The sequence below is a fragment of the Scyliorhinus torazame genome, chromosome 10, assembly GCF_047496885.1.
Source record: "Scyliorhinus torazame isolate Kashiwa2021f chromosome 10, sScyTor2.1, whole genome shotgun sequence".
NCBI lineage: Eukaryota > Metazoa > Chordata > Chondrichthyes > Carcharhiniformes > Scyliorhinidae > Scyliorhinus > Scyliorhinus torazame.
The window spans coordinates 217990094-218016545 of NC_092716.1; the positions used below are offsets into that span (position 1 = coordinate 217990094).

Below are 26452 nucleotides of genomic sequence, written 5' to 3' on the forward strand. Positions count from 1 at the left end.
ATGTATTTTTTAATGGGGAGGCACACCAGCTTTCCTCAGCATCCTTTGATCTTCTGTCTTTAGTTTTCCATGTCTGGGTCCCGGCACTGATTTGTGCTGTCAAAAAAAAAACGCAAGACTGCACAAGGAAAAGTTCAACTTGATGAGAACAAGCTGACCCCCCAGCTTCGAAGAAGACTTCAGAGCCCAGGGTCTGATTGTTAGCAACATGCTCTTTATCATTGTCCTTGCAACAGAGAGCAGAATTCCAGCAATTCCTGACCTAATGCATTACAGCGGGAAGAGATGTTAATTGTTTTCATTGCTGGGTGCTGATAGTGTGTACTTCATGTCATCTTTTACCTAGTGCTTACTTTTACGTTGACTTTGTAGTGTTGCTTATCAGTGCAGACAGTCTTCTGATCCACCTTTTTAAAGCTGTCAGCCTAAGATAACTCTGCTTTGAATAAACTGGAAACAGCATCAATGAGGTGACAGACAGAATGATCCAAACAATATTATTTTTCTTCTCTTCAAATGAGTATGTTATTTTCCAATTGAAAGGCTAAATATTTTCATTATAAAAATATAATCACTGATATTTTTCTGTAATGTGCCTTCCCTGGTCACATGATATAAAACTGCACAACAATTCCAATGATGACAGTGGCAGGGGAAATAGGATGGTTGTACAAAGACGGACTCTAAAAGAAGAAAATGAAAGAAGATAATCAACAGCACTGCTTGCAAACAAGCAGGGCACCAGGTAGTTCAGTGTTGACGGTACTGATCCAAATTACAAAAAGGCTCCAGATTTGAACCTTGACCTGTAGTATTATCATCTGTAGGAATGGGGTTAGCTCCCACATGTATGCTGATGAAAGCCTGCACCATGTCTTATTTTTTTTAAAATTTAGAGTACCCAAATATTTGTTTTCCAATTAACATAGAACAGCACAGAACAGGCCCTTCGGCCCTTGATGTTGTGCCGAGCATTGTCCGAAATCAAGATCAAGCTATCCCACTCCCTGTCATTCTGGTGTGCTCCATGTGCCTATCCAATAGCCGCTTGAAAGTTCCTAAAGTGTCCAACTCCACTATCACAGCAGGCAGTCCATTCCACACCCTCACCACTCTGAGTAAAGAACCTACCTCGGATATCCCTCCGATATCTCCCACCCTGACTTATAGTTATGCCCCCCTTGTAACAACTACATCCACCCGAGGAGCAGATTGGGCCTGTGCCACTGGAGTTAAGAATAAGAGGTGATCTTAGGGCAGCACGGCGGTGCAGTGGTTAGCACTGGCACTACAGTGCTGCGGACCGGAGTTCGAATCCTGGCTCTGGGTCACTGTCTGTGTGGAGTTTGCACATTCTCCATGTGTCTGCGTGGGTTTCACCCCCACAACCCAAAGATGTACAGGTTAGGTGGATTGACCACACCAAATTGACCTTTAATGGCCAATCCACCTAACCAGCACATCTTTAGGTTGTGGGGGTGAAACCCACGCAGACACGGGGAGAATGTGCAAACTCCTTACGGACAGTGGCCCAGGGCCGGGATTCGAACCCGGGTCCTGTGTGCCGTAGTCCCAGTGCTAACCACTGCGCCGCATGCCGCCCGTCCCAAGTTTTATTAACCCCTCAATTATCTCTGTGTTTGACAGATATTCAGACTTGGATTGGTTGCAAATTCAGTTCAGTCCAACACCATTGTCTTGGGCTCCCCACCATAAAGGCTGCTCCCTTGCCACCGATTCCCTGACTTCTTGATTCTGGCTGGGTTGGCGTTGTTTGTACCATGTCTTATTGGTTGTGACCTTTACGCCGGGCACTGAAAAAGAGTTTAGTTCCAGTTCTCTCAACCTTTGTCCATCCATTGCTGAGATCCTTTGTCAATGGGCCGAATGGCCTCCTTCTGCACTGTAAATTCGAATTCTATAATTCTAACCCCCAGTCTCACCTACTCTTGTTGCTGGCTGCCCTTCCTGTTACTCTCATAAGCTTAAATTCATGCAAACACATTGGGCTGAGTTTTCAATTTCAGAAGTGGCTGAGCAGCGGTGCGGCCAGGCATTGAAAGTTGCTTTGCCAGCAGGTGTTCCTGGATCCTGGTGCCTCTGGAATGTGTGTAAATTTTCAACGGGAGAGTGGTGGGATGGAAGAGGGCAATGGGAACTCACTTGCATCCAATTAACTGCCCATAAAGCATCTTGTTCATGGGCGAGGATGTCCGGGAGATGTGGCGGGATGCTCCGTTTCTGAGACTGCGATTTGATGCCAATGCAGAATTCATGGACTTTCACAACAGCAAAACTGGCGCCACACCTGGACTGACTCTGCTACTGTAAAGGAGCTAGAACCGGCGCCACGTGGAAATCAATCGATTCCAATGAAAAACAGTGCGGGATTCGATGGGTCCGTGATTGGCACTAGGGAGGCTGACGAGCTGCAGCCGCATATACACATTACAAACCTCGCATACACTCATCCCAGCAAACAAGATGCCAATGGTTGTGCTGGAGCGCGCCCATATAGCTGATGGGATGGCTGGGGCCAGAGGGTACCCAGGAGGGTGGCCTGGGGGGGACACCTATACGACCTGTGGCCTTAAGTTCACAGTGGGCTGCCAGAGCAAAGCGCAGCTGCATGGCCGTCTTGCTGGCTGTGGCAATCGTGTTCCGTTTCCGTCCGTCCCGACCCCACAGCCCACATCCTGGCCACGCCCCGCTACTGCCCGCATCCATAGCCGAAGTCCCCCGGCCAGCGGCATAACTCAGCAAAACTATGGCGATGTTGAACGCTTTCCGTATCCCCTCTCCCACCCTCAGCAGCCACCATGCCGGTTTCATGATTTTTAAAAGCACCAGTGAACTGTTCGCCATTGGGAACTCGGCCCATCGGAGGCGGAGAATCGCGGAGGCCCGGAAAATACCGGGTTAGGATCGCAAATGACATGCAAACGGCATCCACTGTACATGCGTCCCGGTACACATTAATGCCGCTGTCGAGGTGACGGAGAATCACGATTTGGCTTCAAATCGGCGCCCGCCATGATTTTGGTGTCGGAATCTATTCTCCGCCCAATCGCGTTCCGGAGTTCGCAAACGGAGAATCCTGCCAATGGTTTTCACATTGGAAATTGCCAAACCCAAACATTCTCATGCACTACAGTGCTCAGCTGTTGGGATCAATGTGGGAACTTTTTTTTTTAAACCTGAAAAAATTTTGTTTCACGGCGAGTCTGGGCACAATACCCTTTGGCTAACGTTTGGCATATTCTTTTGAATGTTGAGGCTTCTGATCTCTGAATTCCTGCTTCCTCTGTTGCACAAGACAGCAGCGAGGCCTGTCATGGCTGCTGTCAATTTTTGAATTTCCTGCGCTAGCAGGCATTTCCCTCCTCTTGCAGAGCTCAGTGCCAATAATCGGGAGGGGTTGGCACATAAAAATTATTCGAGGAGCATGTTCCCAATTCCAGATTGAAAATCAAGCTCTTGCATTCTCTTGATTGTCTATCAACCCTGTTTTCACCAACATGCATTTCCTTCCCGAGACAGGAAATTTAAAATCCGCATCCATAGAACCATAGAACCTACAGGCAGAAGAAAGCCATTTGGCCCATCGAGTCTGCAGCAAACCTCCGAAAGAAACACCTGACCGAGGCCCACTCCACTGCCCCATCCTTGTAACCCCACTAAACCTGCACACCTTTGGACATTAAGGGGCAAATTAGCATGGCCAATCCACCTAAGCTGCACATCTTTGGACTCATCTTCAAGTGTCCCTGAAAGGCATCCCCCCCCCCCAATCTGAGATGGATTCTCCCAAAATCGGGCTATGTCCCCATGGCGGCGTAAAAATGCTGGCGTTTCACTCCGGAGTTTCTTAAAAAAAAGATAAGCCAATTCACTCACCTGCAGGGGGCTAGCAGGAAATCAGAGTGATTCACGCAGCTTTAGCTGTGGTTACAGGCCCCCTGCACTTCCAGTTTCGAGTCCGTGCACGCGCACGGCAGCGGCCTCGCCGAGCGCCATGGCGGACTCGAACGCCGGAGGCAGCTATAAAATGTAGGCTCCCCCAATCGGCTGTGCGCCCGAAGGTCCGACCGGCCCGATCTGTCCCCCGGCTGCCCATAAGGCCCCCTCCCCAGTGTCCAAACCCCTCTGTCCCCCACCAGGGCAGCCATGGACTGAGTCCGCGGCTGCCGCGTGACGTTCCCGAACAGCGATAGGTGGTTAGAACCACGCCGTCGGGAACCCGGCCGGTTGACAGCGGACTATTGCTGGGCGGGCCTCTGGCAATGGGCCCTCAGCTGCGCGGAGTACCCCGTGAACACACCAATTCTCGGGTCCCGGAGAATCGCCGGACCAGCTCCGGGGTCGGTTTCGTGTGAAAGTTGATTCTCCGACCCCCCACGCCAAACGCGATTTCGGCGCGGGGCTGCGGAGAATCTAGACCCCCATCTCTGTAATTTGTCCAATATGCACTTGACCCCTCACTCTGTTCCTCAGAATGTAATCTACTGTGCATTCTCTCCTTCTTTCAATTCCTCCATTGGTGGTCGAACATTTAAATGTCTCTGCCCTGTTCTCAAGGAATTCCCCCCAACTCACCACCTTTTTCGAAAAACGTTTAGGAATTTCATCTCTTCGACTCAAAATTTGGTCACTATTCCTAACCTCTGCTTTCCTGGCTCAGCATCAATATGCCTTATGCCCTTTAAGGGCAGCACAGCAGAGTAAAGGTCACCTGGCTGAGTGCGCAATCATGATTCAGTGTGAGGAATCCCCCATGGGGAGGAGTTTTTTTAGGCAGGTGGCATTCTAGAACTAGCAGCAGACATGCTGCTGCTCTTGTAGATCCTTGCAAATAAATCCTTTGTTGTTCACTAATGAAGTCTCAAAGTGCATCACTACAGCCTGTCTGTGAAGTGATCGAGTACTTCCTTTGAGTTAAAGGTGCTATAGAAATGCAATGTTTTTGCCGTTAGCTGATCTCACTTAGGTCTTGTGTGGGAACAGTGCATTTGCCTTTGGTATAACTGGGTTGGGAAAGGGGAAAAGGATCAGTCAAGAATCAAACTCTAAATCACTTCCCAGTGATCACTGCTTTTAAAAAAAATGTAGAGTACCCAATTCATTTTTTCCAATTAAGGGGCAATTTAGCGTGGCCAATTGACCTGCCCTGCACATCTTTGGGTTGTGGGAGTGAAACCCACGCAAACCCGGGGAGAATGTGCAAACTCCACACGGACAGTGACTCAGAGCCGGGAGCGAACCTGGGACCTCCGCGCCGTGAGGCAGCAATGGAGATCACTGCTTTAATATGCATGTGGATATTGGGTGTAAATAAGTTTGAGTTTGAAGTAATCACGGAATGACTCGCTGTAGACATTCACTGCCGACGTTTGTATTTGGGAAACGATCACTCGGGCAAATATCTGGAAGGGTGCCTGGCAGCACTGGACAAACTTGTGCCCAGCAAGGATTGATGCTTCAGGAGAGCAAATTGTGGGTTGGTCAAGGGATGGTCATTTTTAAAATATGTACGGCAATGGATTCCGATATTCGGAGTTTTATTTTGTTTATCATCCACGCTGATATTTAATATTTAATTTCAAACAATGATGAGACAGAGTACAGGAATGAGATAGAGAATCTGGTGAACGGGTCAATGACAATAATCTCTCCCTCAATGTCAACAAAACGAAGGAGATTGTCATCGACTTCAGGAATCGTAGTGGAGAACATTCCCCTGTGAACATCAATGGGAACGAAGTAGAAAGGGTCGAGAGATTCAAGTTTTTAGGTGTACAGATCACCAACAGCCTGTCCTGGTCCCCTCATGCCGACACTATAGTTAAGAAAGCCCCCCAACGGGCAGCACGGTGGCGCAGTGGTTAGCATTGCTGCCTCATGGTGCCAAGGTCCCTGGTTCGATCCTGGCTCTGGGTCACTGTCCGTGTGGAGTTCGCACATTCTCCCCATGTTTACGTGGGTTTCGCCCCCACAACCCAAAAATGTGCAGGGTAGGTGGATTGGCCACACGAAAAAAGAAAGCCCCCCCAACGACTCTACTTTCTCAGAAGACTAAGGAAATTTGGCATGTCAGCTACGACCCTCACCAACTTCTACAGATGCACCATAGAAAGCATTCTTTCTGGTTGTATCACAGCTTGGTATGGAGCCTGCTCTGCCCAAGACCGCAGGAAACTACAAAAGGTCATGAATGTAGCCCAGTCCATCACGCAAACCAGCCTCCCATCCATTGACTCTATCTATAATTCCCGCTGCCTCAGAAAGGCAGCCAGCATAATTAAGAACCGCACGCACCCTGGGCATACTCCCTTCCACCTTCTTCCGTCAGGAAAAAGATACCAAAGTTTGAGGTCACATACCAACCAACTCAAGAACAGCTTCTTCCCTACTGCCATCAGACTTTTGAATGGACCTATCTCGTATTAAGTTGATCTTTTCTCTACACCTTGCTATAACTGTAACATTATATTCTGCAGTCTCTCCTTCCTTCCCTATGTACGATATGCATTGTTTGTACAGCATGCAAGAAACAATACTTTTCACTGTATACTAATACATGTGACAATAATAAATCAAATCAAATTAATGCGATTTGCTGAACTACTTCAAAAATGTGACGAACTTCAAAAAGGGAAAACAAAAGCAAATTCAATTAAAATCAGAAAATGCTGGAAATACTCAGCAAGTCAGGGAAAATCTAAGGAGAGAAAAACAGAGCTAATGTTTCGTTAATTCTGTTTTTGTCTCTACTGATAGCATTCGACCTGCTGACTATTTCCAGCGTTTTCTATTTTCATTTCAGATTTTCAGCATGCCCCATGTTTTCTTTCTCACATGCTCAAAATGCTGATTTTAATATCTGCTTGCCTGCACTTCAGAAAGGTTAAAAGCTTGACTTTCTCACACATTTTCCAAATATTCCAAGCTTCTGGAAGTATTCTGATTCCAATTGTGGATGTCACTTTGGACTAATTAAGCGAATGAGTTACTTCAGAATCTATTCAGGTCTGCTACATTATAAACCAGAGTTTTATCTTTCCAATAGTATTTACTATTATACTATTATATTTACTCTTTATATATATGGACGGCATGATAGCACACTGGTTAGCACTGTTGCTTCACAGTGCCAGCGACACGGGTTCAATTCCCGGCTTGGGCCGCTGCCTGTGCGGAGTCTGCACATTCTCCCCCCGTCTGCGTGGATCTCCTCCGGGTGCTCTAGTTTCCTCCCACATGTCCTGAAAGATGTGCTTATTCGGTGAATTGGACATTCTGAATTCTCCCTCCGTGTAACCAAACAGGGGCCATAGTGTGGTGTCTAGGGGATTTTCACAGTAACTTAATTTCAGTGTTAATGTAAGCCTTCTTGTGACACTAATATAGATTATTAGATTATTATTATACCAAAACCTATGTTAAAGGGAGCAAAAAGTTTAACGATGAAAAGTTTTACTGGGTCTACAATTTAATTATAGACCTTGAAGAGGTTCAGAGTTACCTTTGACCCAAAGGTTGTCAATTCTATGGTGAAAACCCTCTAATTCTCCTTAAAATTCAAACGAAATTCTCATTTTGCAATAAATGAGCAGTGAGATATCAAACTCTTGATTCCATTGAATCTCTATAGTGCGGAAGGAGGCTATTCGGCTCATCAGGTCTGCACGGACCCTCCGAAAGAGCACCCCACCTAGGCCCCATCCCCTGCCCTTTCCCATAACACCACCTAGTGTTTGGACACTAAGGGCAATTCAGCATGGCCAATCCACCTAACCTGCACATAATAATCTTTATTATTGTCACAAGTAGGCGGACATTAACACTGCAATGAAGGTACTGTGAAAATCCCCTAGTTGCCACACTCCGGCGCCTGTTCGGGTACACAGAGGAATCATTTACAATGTCCAATTCACCTAACAAGCACGTCTTTCGGGACTTATGGGAGGAACTGGAGCACTCGGAGGAAACCCACGCAGACACGGGGAGACCATGCAGATTCCACACCGACAGTGACCCAAGCCGGGAATCGAACCTGCATCCCTGACTCTGTGAGGCAGCAGTACTCACCACTGTGTCATCGTGCTGCCCCAAATCATGCCTTGCTTTGATCCAGAGTAAGAGAAATGGGTAGGATGTTTTAAAATAAATTTAGAGTACCCAATTCTTTTTTTTCCCAATTAAGGGGCAATTTAGCATGGCCAATCCACCCAACCTGCACACCTTTGGGTTGTGGGGGTGAGACCCACGCAGACACAGGGAGAATGTGCAAACTCCACACACAGTGACCCAGGGCCAGGACTGAACCCAGGACCTTGGCGCCGTGAGGCGGCAGTGATAACCACTGAGCAATCGTGCCACCCTTGAAATGGGTAGGATTAAAGGGGAAGTTAAACTAAGAAGCTAAATGTCAGAAGAAAAATGTATTTTTATTTTTGATAGAGTTCACTAAAGTATACCCCAACAAGAAAAAAACCAAAGTCAAGATTATTACAGCTCACTGAGGCGGCCAAGAGAAGTCTAAAGGCCAATTTTAGAAAATATGCAAAACACTTCTTTGAGGTTGGATTTGGGACATGACAAGGGGGTTGGGAAGTAGAAAAATCAGAAAAATGATGCAGCTGCTCTTTTTTATTTATCCTGCAAGCAAGTGCATACATGCATGGATGTTGGGCCAGGACAGAAGCAGGCAATTCTGTGATGTCCTTTACAGTTGAATAGTCTGCTGGCAATCACCAACCAGGCTCCTGCATGAAGATGTGCTACTCATTGAGATGCTGAAAGTTGGATAAAATCTGTCGTCTTATCTCTCTGGCTGAAATTAGCAGATTGTAGTGCAGTAGTGGGGATTGATGCTAATTAAAAATAATATTGAAAGAGTTAAATGGTCAGAATAAAAGCAATAGAAAGGAACAAGAGGAACCCAAAGACTCTTTTCAGCCATATAAGATGTGATGTGGAGATGCCGGCGTTGGACTGGGGTGAGCACAGTACGAAGTCTTACAACACCAGGTTAAAGTCCAACAGGTTTGTTTCGATGTCACTAGCTTTCGGAGCGCTGCTCCTTCCTCAGGTGAATGAAGAGGTATGTTCCAGAAACACATATATAGACAGATTCAAAGATGCCAAACAATGCTTGGAATGCGACCATTAGCAGGTGATTAAATCTTTACAGATCCAGAGATGGGGTAACCCCAGGTTAAAGAGGTGTGAATTGTGTCAAGCCAGGACAGTTGGTAGGATTTCGCAGGCCAGATGGTGGGGGAATGAATGTAATGCTACATGAATCCCAGGTCCCGGTTGAGGCCGCACTCATGTGTGCGGAACTTGGCTATACTGGTACTGGTACTTCCCCGGAGCGGAGAAACTACGTCATCTTCTTCACAGCCTTCAACACGTCATTGATGACGATGAACATCTTGCCAAGGTCATCCCCACACCCCCACTACTTGCCTTCAAACAACCGCGCAACCTCAAACAAACCATTGTTTGCAGCAAACTACCCAGTCTTCAGAACAGTGACCACGACACCACACAACCCTGCCATGGCAATCTCTGCAAGACGTGCCAGATCATCGACATGGATACCACTATTACACGTGAGAACACCACCCACCAGGTACGCGGTACATACTCGTACGACTCGGCCAACGTTGTCTACCTCATACGCTGCAGGAAAGGATGTCCCGAAGCATAGTACATTGGCGATACCATGCAGACGCTGCGACAACGAATGAACGGACATCGCGCAACAATCACCAGGCAGGAATGTTCCCTTCCAGTCGGGGAACACTTCAGCAGTCAAGGGCATTCAGCCTCTGATCTCCGGGTAAGCGTTCTCCAAGGCGGCCTTCAGGACGCGCGACAACGCAGAATCGCCGAGCAGAAACTTATAGCCAAGTTCCGCACACATGAGTGCGGCCTCAACCAGGACCTGGGATTCATGTCGCATTACATTCATCCCCCACCATCTGGCCTGCGAAATCCTACCAACTGTCCTGGCTTGACACAATTCACACCTCTTTAACCTGGGGTTACCCCATCTCTGGATCTGTAAAGATTCAATCACCTGCTAATGGTCGCATTCCAAGCATTATTTGGCATCTTTGAATCTGTCTATATATGTGTTTCTGGAACATACCTCTTCATTCACCTGAGGAAGGAGCAGCGCTCCGAAAGCTAGTGACATCGAAACAAACCTGTTGGACTTTAACCTGGTGTTGTAAGACTTCGTACTATATAAGATGTGAAAATGGGATAGAAATTATGGAGGATCAGGAAATGGCTGACATGTTAAATTAATTCTTCGTGTCCATTTTCACAAATGGAAATTGTGGCCAAATTTCAGATGCAGTTATTTTGGCTCAGCAATCTGTAACATATGTAGATATTAATAAAGCATGTATAATAAAGAAACTTGAAGAATTAAACGTGCACAGGGCACCTGGAGCAGATGGGATGTGCTCTGGAATCCTTAAGGAAATGTGTGAGGTTCTGGTTAATACCTTTTGGAATCTCTCTCTCTTTCTCTCTCTCATTGTCTCTCTCTCTCTCTCTCACTCTGTCTCTCTATCTCTCCCTGACTCTGTCTCTCTCTCTGACTCTGTCTCTCATATCTGATATACGTGTGTTTGTGTACAGCTTGGGATAAGGGGAAAGTAAATGTTATTCCCAATATTAAAAAAAGAGCAAGAGATGAATCGGAGAATTACAGACAAGTTCACTTAACATTCATAATGGGAAAAATGGTTGAGAGCATTTTATGAGATGCTATCAATGTTCACGTAACGAATAAAGGAGCCATAAGGAATAGTCATCATGAATTTAGCGGCAATAGTTCATGCCTCACAAATTCACTGGAATTCTTTGAGCAGGTAACTAAATAAGTCGGCGCACTTTATTTGGATTTTCTGAAGGCATTTTGATGAAGGTCTGCACACAAGGCTTCCAAAAATGATCAAGGCTCATAGAACTAATGCCAAATTAACTTAACTGAATTGAAAACTGGCTTGGCATAGGAAATAGAAAGTGATGAATAGAAAACAAAGGGCCCTCTTGGGATTTAATTTGCAGAATAATATAGATTCAACTAGCAGCTCACTGGACAATATTTTGTCACCAAAATACTGTGAATGATACGTTTCACTTTGGACCATTCCATGATTAAAACATCGAACCCAACAGCAAAAAAGAGGCAAAGTTTGAGTGTTTGTTAAGGTGAGGGTTATTATTCCCAGGTCACTGTTCATGTGGAGTTTGTACATTCTCCCCGTGTCTGCATGGGTCTCACCCGCACAACCTGAAGGTATGCAGGATAGTTGGATTGGCTATGCTAAATTGCCCCATTATTGGAAAAAGAAAAGAAAAAGATGAGGGTTATTAGTTCCGAGGAATGGAACATTTTCTATTTGTGCTCCCAGTGCCAGGGTCTAGCCATTTAGATCTAGGTAAAATTGCTCTAATCTGTCCCATACACTGTGCTTCAAATCGATCCCAGCCAGTGTTTGTTTCCTAAACTAACAATCATGTGATTGTCAATTTAGTGCAAACTAAAGGCTGCTTCGCAGTGTGGGCCTGTGAGCCCATGCTTTACATCTGGGCAAATGGAATGAACATTTTGGCAATTATTAATGGAATTTGGGGAGTTACTGTTTAGTAACTAATTGGTAATAAATGTTCATTATGTTGGCACAATATGTATGCTACTCATTAATGCAGATGCCAATCAATTGTACCACATTATTCCATAAATGGATCAGCATTTTTCACTAGGCGGCTGAATTGTTTCTTTTTCATAAGGTATATTTCCACCCCCCCCACAGAATCATCCTGTGTCGAGAAGTTTCTCTCAAAGGACTGGAAGGAGAAAATGGCTGGACTCAATACAGGGGAGATACTTGGTGAGATCAAAGGTACGTGGCCAATTTGAATTGTTACTTGATTCTCAGAGGCAAATAGCATTCCGAGGAAAATATTCCAACACAAAATAGGGAACAACTAGTTCAACTAGATATGGAAATTAAAATAATTCTGCAGTAAATAGAGGGATGAGGCGAGAAATCCCACAGAAATGACGATGACGCTTGTGTTTTGTGTATAGTTAAATTTTAATTTTTTTACATCCACTCTGAATTTGAATGCAAAGTTTCACTGTGACTCCACCTGAGTGCATGACCTTCCCTGAGCATTTTATCAAACTCACCCAGAATCCCTCATGCAGTACGAACTGTAAAATATCATCTTGTTGTATTGGTGTATAATGCAGTTGGTATTCAAACTATATATACCACATAACTATTGTTAGAATGAGCTAAAATATTCCATATTAATTTGCATTTTGTCCCAGTGTCTAAAGGCCCCACTTTAATGTGTAATTGGATGAGAGAGAATCCTTATTCCATAGAATACATAGAATCCCTGCATGCACAATTAGGCCATTCAGGCCATCGACTCAGTACCGACCCTCCGAAAGAGCACCCTACCTAGGCCCACTCGCCCAATCCGACCTAATGTGCACACCTTTGGACACTAAGGGGCAATTTAGCTTGATCAATCCATCTAACCGCCACATCTTTGGACTCGGAAGAAACTGGAGCACCCGGAGGAAACCCATGCAGACACAGGGAGAATGTGCAAACTCCACACAGTCACCCAAGGCTGGAATCAAGCCCCCTTCCTGGCGCTGTGAGGCAGCAGTGCTGACCACTGAGGCATATAGGATTCTGGGGGGGCTTGACAGGGTAGATACGGAGGGGTTGCCGTCCCTAGTGGGAGAGTCTAGGACCAGAGGGCATAATTTCAGAGGAAGCGGTTGCCTATTTAATATAGAGATGAGGGGGAATTTCATTTCTCAAGAGGGTAGTGAATCTGTGGAATTCTTTACTACAGAGAGCTGTAGAGACTGAGTTGTTAGGTATGTTCAACGCTAGGGCAGCACGGTGGCACAGTGGTTAAATTGCTGCCTCACGGCGCCGAGGTCCCAGGTTCAATCCTGGCTCCAGGTAACTGTCCGTGTGGAGTTTGCACATTCTCCCTGTGTTTGCGTGGGTTTCGTCCCTACAACGAAAGATGTGCAGCGTAGGTGGATTGGCCATGCTAAATTGTCCCTTAATTGGAAAAAATTAATTGGGTACTCTCAATTTATTTATAAAAAGGTATGTTCAAAGCTGAGCAAGAGAAGTTTTTCATCAGGAAGGAAATCAAGGGTCATGGGATTAAGGTGGGAAGGTGGAGTTATCAAATCAGATCAGTCTTGACCTGTTCCTATGTATTATGACCTTATGGAGATGAGTAAAATCCCTCTGCCTGGCCCCTGTGAGGCCAGTACATTTTTAGCACCTCAGTTTCAATTTCTCAGTCACCATACCCAAGCTAAACTAGTAGCATACAGCACACAGTGAAGATTCATTGGCTATGCATAATCAAACACTGAACAATTGTATGACTAAAGGATTTTATTTTAAATTAGCCCATCATAAGTAACAAACAAATGTACTTCAAGTAATTTCTTAATGATCAGCCTCAGTCCTTTTTCTCAAAGGACAGAATTAGTCTTTAAGATATGAAAGCTGTTGACGACTGCACTGCGATCTATGAGCTTGGGATTGTGGTTCCAGGTTCCACGTGATCAGCTTGCTGAGGCAGACAATCAGCATTAGAAAAGGAAATATATCCTCATAAATACTGTCTTTGAAAATATCGTGGTCACCTTGCTATTGATTGCTCTGGCCCTGATAGAGATGGTGTGAGTTTGTGGTAACGATTTGGCCATTTGATCCAAACCCAGTCTCTGGCTTCAGATCATGGCTCCCTTGTGTGTGTTTGATTGTTGAACTATGCTTTTGCTTTACCTTGTCACTTTGTGATTTCTTCTGTTTTCGCATTAACATCCATATTGGAGAGCTTGGATTAAGAAAGATCAATAGCTTGTTAAAGTTACGACCAGTCATGAATTTGCCTGGCGTATTTCTGGTCAGAAAAGGTGAAGTGGATTTATACGTGCAAAATATTAAATGTTTCGACACCACCTTTCGATTGCAGTTTGTATCGCGATGGTGGTGAATTCCATAGTTTGCTAGGAACTCTGTGAACTGACTGGAAACATACTGCAATCCATTGTCTGTCGTGATAGTGTTCAGTAAACCCCGTTTTGAAAACAACTTGTCCAGAATGTCAGTGACCAAAGTGGTGGTTACGGAACTTCTTGTAGCGATTTCCAGCCATTTACCATGTAGATCATGAACAACAGGCAAAATAACATTCATTACTCGGGGCTCCTTGCACTTCTCCAGAAGTATCTACTTGCAGTTGCTGTCATGGTGTAGTTGGCCAAGGAGCCAGTTGTAGAGGTTGCAAAATACGGTTTAACAGATTTTTTGCTGACATTGATGACCAGAACCTGATCTGGCTAACAATCTAGTCAGCACTTGGTGATCAGTGTGGAATTTGAACTTCCTACAACTTAGAGCTACGAGTGCCAATGTTCACAAGTACAGATGCAGGCTAATGCTTCCCACTCTCCAGTAGATAATTTGCTTTCAGTTTTGAACAATTGATCGGTTATTCGATTTATTAATATATGTGTGAGGACAGCTTCAGTCACAATTCCTGATACATATGTTTCCGCATGTGGGTTGAAATGCACAAGGACTGGTGGAGATTCTGTCTTTACCTTTAATCATAGAATTTACAGTGCAGAAGGAGGCCATTCGGCCCATCGAGTCTGCACCGGCTCCTGGAAAGAGCACCCTACCCAAGGTCAACACCTCCACCCTATCCCCATAACCCAGCAACCCCACCCAACACTAAGGGCAATTTTGGACACTAAGGGCAATTTAGCATGGCCAATCCACCTAACCAGCACATCTTTGGACTGTGGGAGGAAACCGGAGCACCCGGAGGAAACCCACGCACACACTGGGAGGATGTGCAGACTCCGCACAGACAGTGACCCAAGCCGGAATCGAACCTGGGACCCTGGAGCTGTGAAGCAATTGTGCTATCCACATTGCTACCGTGCTGCCCCTAATGTGTCAAATACTGTTTGTTGTGCAAGAGGCCATTCCTGTTGTTTAGTGTTGCGCAATAGCTTTGAAGAGGCTCCACAATCACTGCGTATATAGGGATGAATCTGTGATAAAAGTTGAAAGTACCAAAGATGCCAACTCTTTCACATTAGATATGATTGGAAGCACACGAATGGTTTTGACATTGTCATGCGTAGGCTTGACTCCAGTTTCTGTCACTCAGTACCCTAAAATATCAATCTCGGATGTCACAAATGTGAACTTGTTTGTGATTGAGTGTCAAGTTGTGTTGTTTGATTTGAATGAGCTGCTGAGTTTTGCTTTGCTCTTTCGATGGACAACAACATTCATCGAGCTACTCTCAATGTCTGACAAGACTGAAGAATTGATCTTCTGGAATGTGCTGCACTTCGTCCATAGGGAATACCACAGTTTTAACACACACCGTCGTTATTGACAAAAGCTGTAAGGTATCGGGTTTTTTCCATGAGCGGTATCTGAAGATAGCTCCATTGCATGTCGACTGTGGAGCCATGAAATGATGCTGTCCGTTCTTGGATTGGAAGAAACGGATACTTATCATCTGGAATGATAGCTTTGTTGACCACCTTGCGGTTAATGCAGAATCTATGTTCACCATTTTTGTGTTGCGTGATGAGCAGGTTTGGGATTCATGGTGAGGAGTCGTTTCGCTCAACGATACCATCTGCTTCTAGTCATCACAAACAGCAGCCATCTCAAATTTTGTAAACTGACAGAATTGGTGTATTGATGTGTCGAGCATGACAGGACCCCTTAATCTCCTCAAATCCAGTAAATAAGGAAGGATGCATGGGTATAGTCTGTGTCAACTGAATTAATATGTGCTCCAATGGCATAATGGCATCTTCAAGTTTGAAGTTCATTGAAAATGTTCCCCCCCCCCCCCCCCCCCCACCCAAAAAATAAGGCCTCTGCTTTGGCTACATAGAATGTAAACTGTCTACGGTGATGTTTTTATAGCACACTAGAACAGTGATCATCCCTACAACCAAAATCATTGAGTTGTTGTAAGCTTGATGATATTTGCCGCAAGAGTGAACATTTCAAGAAATAATGAGGACTAATGAGTTTGTCACTTAAAATAGATACTTTGGGGCCCACATCAATGAGGAGCGGTATGGAGATGTCCGCAGACTTAACTGCACATTCCTTAAAATGATCTGGTTGTTATGGGCCATGGCTTAGAAACTCCAAAGTGCATTATGAAGTTCACCTGACCTACAACCTTTATGTTGAATTTGGCTCGGGTGAGCACAAAAGCCTTCACTGCAGGTGTGATTCATCAGACTTGCTGGACACTTTAATCAAAACAATGTTTATTCTAAGAATGTAGTTAACACAAATATATATGCACAAACACAGCAAGAATTTTTATCAATTACAAACCTAAAGACACCACACAGCGACAGTAATCTATGTATAGAACACTTAATGAATTCCCCCTTAGCTGTTCCAATTCAATAATAAAATCCAATAAACCAAAACCCCTTTTCAAGAGCCTGGCCCAGCACACTGTATTCGCACTTGAATGGGACTGGTCCTTTTCCTGAAATTCTGATCCAGTTCCAACCAGCAAATTCAAACTCCTTCCAGAAAGCAACAATATCTTTAAAGCTACCAAGGCGGTCAGCCACAAACAATGGGCGTTTTACTGGAAAAGTTTTAAAAATGAAAACAGAGAAAATCAGGGAAAACATTTCTTTCTTCTTCTGCAGTCCCAAGCAGTCAAACTGAAACCTAAAAAATAAAACCCTCTCACCTGACAGCCACAGCCAAATGTGCTACAAATCACATGATAAGAGACTAAACCTTTCCTAAAGGGACACTCACATGACGCTGATACTTTACTGTCTGTGATGGTATACACATGCTGCATTTCAAGGGAAAAGACTCCACTATGTGTCAACCTGAATAAGTCCTCTTGTTCAATTACCTGTGTAGTTTTGCAAAGTGGTGCCACTTTAAGCATGAGTTAAACTTTTCCCTTGAGCCAGTAATGGGCACACAGGTAACCAACCCTTTCTTTGGCCCAATGTACTTTTCAAGAGCATTTATCTCAATATCAAATGTCGCTGTTTCTTCTGTGAGCTGCTCGGGTATTCACTAGCCTTCTGTTTTGAGACAAAGTATCAGTATCACCCTCTTGCAAGTTGCTGCTACATGTGGAATGTCTATCCCAAGCAAGCCAAGAAACATCGAGAATAGGAGCAGGAGTTGGCCATTCGTCCCTTCAAGCCTGCTCCGCCATTCATTATGATCATAGCTGATCATCCAATTCGATAACCTGTTCCCGCTCCCCCCCACCCATATCCTTTAATTCCTTTAGCCCCAAGGGCTATATCTAACTCCTTCCTGAAAACATATAATGTTTTGACCTCAACTGCTTTCTGTGGTAGTGAACCCCACAGATTTATCATTCTCTGGGTGAAGAAATTTCTCATCTCAGTCCTTAAATGATCTACCCATATGCTTAGACTGTGACCCCTGGTTCTGGACTCCCCCGCCATTGGGAACATTCTTCCTGCATCTACCCTGTCTAGTCCTGTTAGAATGTTATAGGTTTCGATGAGACCCCCCCAAACCCACCTCCATTCTTCTAAACTCCCGTGAATATAATCCTAACCGACTCCGCCTCTCCTCATGCATCAGTCTCTCAATCCAAGGAATCAGTCTGGTAAACATTCCCAGCAATCCCTCTATAGCAAGAGCATCCTTCTTCAGATAAGGAGACCAAAACTGCACACAACATTCCAGGTATGGTCTCAACAAGGCCCAGTATAATCACAACAAGACGTCTCTGCCCCTGCACTCGAATCGTCTCGCTATGAAGGCCAACAATTTACCTTCTTCACCGCCTGCTCCACCTGCATGCTTACCTTCAGTGACTGGTTCACAAGGACACCAAGGACTCTCTCTCAATCTATAGCCATTCAGATAATAATCTGCCTTCCTGTTTTTGCTACCAATGCGGATAACCTCGCATTTATCCAAATTATGCTACATCTGCCGTGCATTTGCCCACTCACAGAATTTTAAAAATAATTTTAAAGTACCCGATTATTTTTATTTCCAATTAAGGGGCAATTTAGCATGTCCAATCCACCAACCTGCACATCTTTTTGTGTTGTGGGGGTGAGACCCACGTAGACGTGGGGAGAATGTGCAAACTCCACATGAACAGCGGCCCGTGGCTGGGATCGAACCCGGGTCCTCAGTGCCATGAGGCAGCAGTGCTAACCACTGTACCACCATGCTGTCCTCCCCACTGACACAACTTGTCCAAATCACCCTGAAGCATTTCTGCATCCTCCTAGCCATGTGTCTTTATTGCATGTGTCTCCAATTTCCTGCTTAATGCCATTCCCAACATCATCACTACTGTTTGGAGGTCACTATACAATACCCACTGACATTCTTTGCCCCTTGATGTTCTTCCGCCCAACCCATACAGTTTTCACTTGTTGAAGCTAATGTCCTTCCTCACTACTGCATTAATTTCCTCCTTAACCAGCAATGTCACCCCACTGCCTTTTCATTTTGTCTATCCTTCCTAAATACTGAATACCGTGGCACTAAGGGCAGCATGGTAGCACAAGTGGCTAGCACTGTGGCTTCACAGCACCAGGGTCCCAGGTTCGATTCCCCGCTGGGTCATTGTCTGTTCGGAGTCTGCACGTTCTCCCGGTGTCTGCGTGGGTTTCCTTCGGGTGCTCCGGTTTCCTCCCACAGTCCAAACACGTGCAGGTTAGGTGGATTGGCCATGCTAAGTTGTCCTTGGTGTCTCAAAAAGCTTAGTAGAGTTTATTGGGTTACGGGGGTAGGGTGGAAATTTGGGCTTAAGTGGGTCGGTACAGCCTCGATGGGCCGAATGGCCTCCTTCTGCACTGTATGTTCTATGTCTGTGTCTACCCCTAGATGTTCAATTCGCATCCCTGGTCACCCTGCAGCCATGTCTCCGTAATCCTGATTCTATCTTACCCGCTAACATCTACTTGCACGATTAATTCATCTACTCTGCAAATGTTTTGTGCATTAAGACACAAAGCTTTGTCTTTTTAATATTCCTTGACCTGTTGCGTTTATTTTTCACTGTGACCCTGTTTGACTCTGGCTCTTAATATCTTTGCCTCCCACCCCCATTCTGTCTTTTGTTCCTGGCCATGTTCTCTCCTCTGACTCCTTCCATAGGTCCCCATCTCCCTGTCATTTTAGTTAAAACCATCCCCAACAACTCTAGCAAATACTCCCCCTAGGACATCAGTCCCGGTCCTGCCCAGGTGTAATCCATCCAGTTTGTACAGATCCCACATCCCCAGAACCAGCACCAATGTCCCAGGAATGTGAAACCATCCCCCTTGCACCATCTCTTCAATGCTGTATTCATCCGATATGTCCTGCTATTTTTTCTCTTGCTCGCATGTGGCACTGGTAGTAATCCTGAAATCACTACCTTTGAGGCCCTACTATTCATCTTACTTCCTAATATTTTATAATCTGATTTTAGGACCTCATTCCACTTTTTTACCTGTGTCATTTGTCCCAATGTGTACCATGACCACTGGTTATTCGCTTACCTCCTGCAGAATATCCTGTGGCCGCTCTGAGACATCCTGGAGTCTTGTTCTCGCAGCCACCGAAACACTTATCTATTCCCCTGACAATCAAGTCCCCTATAACTATTGCATTCCCACACTGTTTGCTCCTCTCCTGTGCAGCAGAGCCAACCATGGTGTAATTGTTGCTGCTTTCCCGAGAGGGCATTTCCCCTCAACAGGAAACAAAGTGGTATATCTGTTTTGCAGGGGAATGGCCACAGGCGATTCCTGTACTGCTTGGCTTCTACTCCTTGTTCTGTCTGGTGATCACCCAATCCCTTCCTGCCTGTGGATTCTTAGCTTGCAGTGTGACCGCCTCTCTAAATGAGCTATCCATGATACTCTCTGCCTCACAGATTCTCCACACTGTCCTCAGCTGTCACTCCAGCTCCAAAACCTGGGTTGCAGCTGGAGACACTTCCCGCACACGTGCTGGCTCCGGTCACTGGAAATGTTTCCAGCTTCCCACATAGAGCAGGAGGAGCACACCATGTTTGAATTCTCCTGCCACTTTGAATTGATTAATGACTTAAAGGCCCTTCTTGCCTGATCCTTGTTACTACTGATTATTGCCCTTACAACCTATAGGCAACAAAATATAGACCTTACAAACTATAAGTGATAAAAGTAGTAAATTAGTGCCTGACTGTCCTCAACCAATCAGCTGTTTCCATTTGCCCCAGTTCATTTTTGAATCCTAATGTCACATCAGTAGCTCCAAATCTAAGCTAGCACCCACCCCACTCTCACTCTTTCTCCCGCTTTCATCTCCCCAGCTCCGCTCTCAGTCTTGCCATTTCCAACTCTCTTTTATCTTGCAGGCTCTGCTCTCAATCTCACTATTTCTCAAATTCTTTCATCTCCACGGCTCCGCTTTCAGTCTCTGTCTTTTTTGCGCTCTTTTATCCTCCTGGCTTTACCCTCAGTTTCGCTCTTTCCAATGCTCTTTTATCCTTGCTGCACCACTCTCGGTCTCATTCTTCCTCAAGTTATTTTTTTGAAAATAAATTTAGAGTACCCAATTCATTTTTCCAATTAAGTGGCAATTTAGCATGGCCAATCCGCCTACCATGCACATCTTTGGATTGTGGGGGCGAAACCCACGCAAACACAGGGAGAATGTGCAAAATCCACACGGACAGTGACCCAGAGGCGGGATCGAACCTGGGACCTCAGCGCCGTAAGGCTGCAGTGCTACCCACAGCGCCACTGTGCTGCCCTTCCTCGCGTTCTTTTATCCTCCCGGCTCTGCTCTCAGTCTCGCTCTTTCTCGCGCTCTTTTATCCTCTTGGTTCCACTCTCCCACTAGCCCTTTTTCGCTCTTTTTTATCATCTCAGCTCCATTCTCAGTCTCGCTCTTTGTCGCGCTCTTTTATCCTCTTGGCTCCACTTTCCCACTTGCCCTTTCTCGCTCTTTTTTATCTCCCACTCCCCTGGTTTTCCTGTGATGTATTTTTTTTCCCAACAAGAACTGACTGCAGGCCACCTTTCCCAAACTGCTTCACTGCAATGCTGACTGCAGTACACTAGAATGAAGCTGACTGCAGGACACTGTTCCCAGACTGCTTCACTGAGATACTGACTGCATGACACAATTCTAAGATAGCTTCACTGCGGATTTTGATTGCAGGACACCATTCTCGGGCTGCTTCACTGCAAAGCTGACTGCAGGACACAATTCTAAGACAGCTTCACTGCGATTCTGACTGTAGGACTATATTCCCAAATTGCTTGACTGTGATGCTGATTGCAGGACACCGTTCGTTCCCAGAACAAAGTTTGTCTTGAAATCCATCAGTCCCATGGCATGGGTGGATTGCCCAGCAAAAAAAAAACAGAATGGTGCCGAAGCCAGTTTAAACCTTTCTCCATTATCCTAATTGCCAATTGTCATGTTTAATGCCTTGGTGATATGCAGAGATGACACTAGTTTCTATTTCAACTCAGGAATTTTATTTCCAGTACTTTTAAAATGTCTGCTCCCTCAATCTTACAGCACTTAGGGCGGCATGTGACGCAGTGGATAGCACTGGGACTGCGGCGCTGAGCACCTGGGTTCAAATCTCGGCCCTGGATCACTGTCCATGTGGAGTTTGCACATTCTCCCCATGTCTGCGTGGGTTTCACCCCCACAACCCCAAGATGTGCAGGTGGATTGGCCACGCTAAATTGCCCCTTAATTGGAAAAAAAATGAATTAGGTACACTAAATTTTAAAAAACTTACAGCTTTATGCTTTCAATTAAGTTTTTTCCTCAGTAACCACACCCAAGCTGGATTAATAGCACAGAGAACAGATAGCTACCACACGCACAAAATCAAACACCGAAGAATTGAATACAGAACCACCTTCTGGTTTCTGCCAGTAGGCAGGGTTAAAGGTCACCCCTTAAATCTAAATGGTAAATGCTTTTTAACAATGCGTCACACATAACTGCTCAGTGTGGCCCAGAAAGAGGTTTCACCTGTGTTAATAGTTATCAATAAGAAGACCATTTGGAGTTGAACAAGGTACAGGTATGGAACTACTTTATCAAAAGAATAGGGGTATAAGTCTAAGATCAAGGACAACTTGTCAAGCAGTCGCCCTTAAACCTCACTGTAATAAGAAGAAACAATATCAGTGAACAGAAAGTGAGCATTATCTAAAAAAGCATCAGGGTGAACTAGCTCAAAGGTGATCTTTTGTCTTGGAATCACAAGTATATGTTTAGTACAAAGCTTTTTTTCCCCCTGTGCTTTAACTTGGAAACTAAGGGAGAATAAAGTCACAGCATCTCCTCGTGAACCAGCGAGAAATAGAACTTCTGTACTTGAGATTTTCAGCCGTTTTGAGAAATATTACCAGGCTAAACTTGAACCAATCATGCACAAAAATCCAAAATAGTTTTCCAAGATCAGTGACCTTCCTGAATCAATTCATTTTAAAAAGGCAAAATGTTTTTGACCTTTTCCCTTCATGAATTTATATTTAGTCCACCGATACCAGGGTGGCAATCAACTGGGAGAACAGTCCAAGAAATGTGTTTATTAAAAGGTTTTAATTAGACTAGAATATAGCTGTCAGCAAAACTGAATGAGCTCTGAATAGGGGTTTGTCATAATTCCCAGGCCTCTTGGAGCCTTTGTGAGCAATGGCACTTTGCATTGCTGTCAGTGGGAGTTGTTTGCTTTGGAGGAAAGAGACTGTGTTCGTGGAAGATAACCTGAGCTCGCTCTCCCTCTAGAACTGCCCAAGGTTCATATTCTGTGGCAGCACCTCTTTGGGAAGGCACATGGCTGGGAAGCTTGCCAGCAAGACGGCATTAATACCCTGCTGCCTCCACTGATAGCAGAATTCTTCCTGGTGTGCTGTGCAGGGCGAGAGAAAGTCAGCTCGGCAACGAGCAATAAAAAAACACAGCTGAGCGGCCGAAAGCGAACAACCTGTTTAGCAGGGATCCTCATCTAAAGTGCAGAATGTGACTGTATGTTGCGTGGATTGTAGACGGCATAGATGTGGCGCAATGAACAAGAAAAACGACTCACCTAACCCAAATCCAGGCTTCGAAAAGTGAACACTGTAAGTCAGTGGAGTAGATCTTGACATTGTGCGATCGTGTAACATGAGTGACAGTAATTCGACAGCCTATTTTACATAGAAAGAAACATAGATTTATGGCACAGAAGGAGGCCATTTAGCCCATTGGGTCTATTTTATCACACCTGAATATCAACTATAAAATATATATGTAGAAATTTAAAAAAAAATGTTTCTGTTTTGGCATGGATTAGCATGGCCAATCCATACCTTGCACATCTTTGGGTTGTGGGGGCAAGACACACGCAGACACGTGGAGAATGTTCAAATGCCACATGGGCAGCGACTGAGGGTCGGGATCGAACCCGGGTCCTTGGCGTTGTGAGGCAGCGGTGCTAACCGCTGCGCCGCCGTGCCGCCCCTTACATATAGAAAAGTAAAAGTCACTCACTGTATGGAGAGAAATCTAAGTGCTTCCTGGCTGGAATGACAGTGTCATGATATGCAAACATGCAACCAATGAACACTCAGAATAGGACACAACCAATGGGCAGTCAGGACACTCAGAGGTGGCATCACCACAAGCGGGCATGGCATAAACGCTATAAAAGGGATGAGGCACTCGCACCCTGCCTCTTTCCACAGGCAGACATCTAGAGAGTTAGACAGGATTGATCAGCAGCATCACACCCCAGCACGTGGCTTAGAGCAAGCTGATACAGTTAGACAGTTACTACAGTTAGATTAGCAGAGAGTCGAACTCATTTGAGAACTGTGTTAATAGTTCAATAAACACGTTGAACTCATTTCAGAGTCTGGAGCATCCTTTAGTTAAGACTGCATCAAGTAGCAGCCTGTGTTATCCGAAGCAGCATAACACAACATGATACCAGGAGTGACTGTTCAATCTATTTAGTTCAACTCAGCAAGATCCGTGACAACCAGCTACTGAATACAGGCACAATGGACAACATCCAGGCTCCTCTTCAGCTCAGGACCACCGGCAATCTTAGTGCCAACTGGCGATCATTCAAGCAGAAATTTCAATTATACGTGGAAGCATCAAACCTCAATGGCGCGACCGATGCTTGGAAGATAGCTCTTCTACTCACCACTGCGGGTGACCATGCGATAGAGATCTTCAAATCATTTCACTTTTCCGAAGGGCAGGACAAAACGAAGTACCAAACCATGCTGGACAAATTCGAAAGCCACTGCGAGGTGGACACCAATGAAATCTTTGAGCGCTACATCTTCAAGCAGAGGATCCAAGGTAAAGATGAATCCTTCAACTCCTATCTAACTAACCTTAGACTGCTAGTGCAAACCTGCAACTTCGGTGATATCACTGACTCCATGATCAGAGACCAAATTGTTTTAGGAGTCCACTCTGATTCTCTGCGAGAGCAATTGGTGAAAATCAAGCACATGACCCTGCCAGTCGCGATTGAAACGTGTACTGTGCATGAGCACTCTAAAAATCGCAATTCACAGTACAAAACGGCAAAGTGAAAAACAAGCCTCCCACAGGGTGGAGTGTGTTCAGGCCATCTCCCGGATGCAGCGCCTCCACATTGACGAAAGTGGCCTTTTTGCGCACTGTTCCCGGGGCCCGACGCATGCGCAATGCGATCGGGAACACGAAGTGTCCGAAAACCGCACTGCACAGATGCAGACGTCCGAGAATCGCACCGCGCAAGCGCAACAACGCACTGAGCGTGTCATGACGTGTGCGAACTGCGGCACCGCCCATTTTTAAAAAAACTGCCCTGCAAGAGGCAAACGCTGTTTAAACTGTGGGAAACCAAACCACTGTGCAGCCCTGTGCAGATCTGCACCACCAGTCAGGAGCCAGCACTCCCAATTCTAACAGCGGCGCATCAGAAGTGTGCAACACCGAATGCATGACTCTGATCCAGGCAGTGCGACGGATCCAGATGATGAATACCTGGACAACACTTACCGAGTGGGCATTATTACCAAGTGCGAATACGTCACACCGGACACATCGCAAGTCCAATCAATCCTGGCCGTGGATTCCGAGGACAAATGGCATGCAGTGATGAAAGTCAACCCCTGCCCCATCCAGTTCAAACTGGACACAGGTGCCTCCGCCAACCTGATTTCGCAGGTGGACTTCAAGCGAATCAAGAAGCCCCCCACAATCCTTCCAGCTGCCTGCAAATTCCTGGACTACAATGGAAACGCAATCAAGGCACGGGGGTCCTGTCATCTGCAGGTGTCCAGCCAACACACACACGCAAGCTTACGCTTCGAGATTGTTAAACCAGATAGGGCGTCCCTGCTAGGTGCGCACGCCTGCAAGCAACTGAACCTCATTCAAAGTGTCTACACCACAACGCCGTCCCATTTGGATCTTCAGGCCAGCATCGATGGCATCCTAACCCAGTACCCAGATGTATTTAGTGGGATGGGCACGCTGCCGTACGAATACAAGATTCTACTGCGGCCTGATGCCAAGCCGTGGTCCACGCACCATGACATGTCCCTGCTCCACTGAGAGAGCGCCTGAAGGCAGAGCTCACAAGTCTACAACAAAAAGGCATCATTTCCGAGGTCACTGAACCAGCCGACTGGGTGAGCTCGATCGCATGCGTAAAGAAGCCTTCGGGGAACCTACGCATCTGCACTGACCCCAAGGATCTAAACAAAAACATTATACGGGAACATTACCCCATCCTGAAGAGGGAAGAAATCACGAGTGAGATGGCACACGTGTGCATCTTCACAAAATTGGACCCATCTCAAGGATTTTGGCAAATCCAACTTGAAGAATCCAGCAGAAGGTTCTGCACCTTCAACACGCCTTTTGGCAGATTCTGCTACAACCGAATGCCATTTGGCATCATCTCGGCATCAGAGATTTTCCATCGCATCATGGAACAGATGATGGAGGGAATAGAAGGGGTTCGTGTCTACGTTGACAATATCATAATCTGGTCCACAACCCGAGAGGAACATGTGTCGCGACTGAGGAAAGTATTCCGATGCATACATGAACATGGCCTCAAGCTAAACAGGTCCAAGTGCTGTTTTGGGACATCCACGCTGAAATTCCTGGGTGATCAGATTTCGCAACACGGTGTGCGCCCGGTCACAGACAAAATTAAAGCCATTGAGGCAATGAAAGTCCCCGAGGACAAGAAGGCAGTACTGCGCTTCCTGGGAATGGTCAATTTCCATGGCAAGGTCATCCGGAATTTGGCCACACACACAACGGCCCTACGCAAC

At 45.6% G+C, this 26452-nt stretch overlaps 1 protein-coding gene across 14 annotated transcripts in view; it reads left to right on the forward strand.

The window, feature by feature from the left end:
- Positions 1–26452, forward strand: part of sox6 (SRY-box transcription factor 6) — an 832058-nt gene that overhangs the window by 499668 nt on the left and 305938 nt on the right. For all 14 annotated transcript variants that reach the window (XM_072466411.1, XM_072466398.1, XM_072466399.1 and 11 more), the window contains one exon: positions 11841–11930. In XM_072466411.1, the coding sequence (XP_072322512.1) occupies positions 11841–11930 (90 nt within the window). The remainder of the gene's footprint in view (positions 1–11840; positions 11931–26452) is intronic.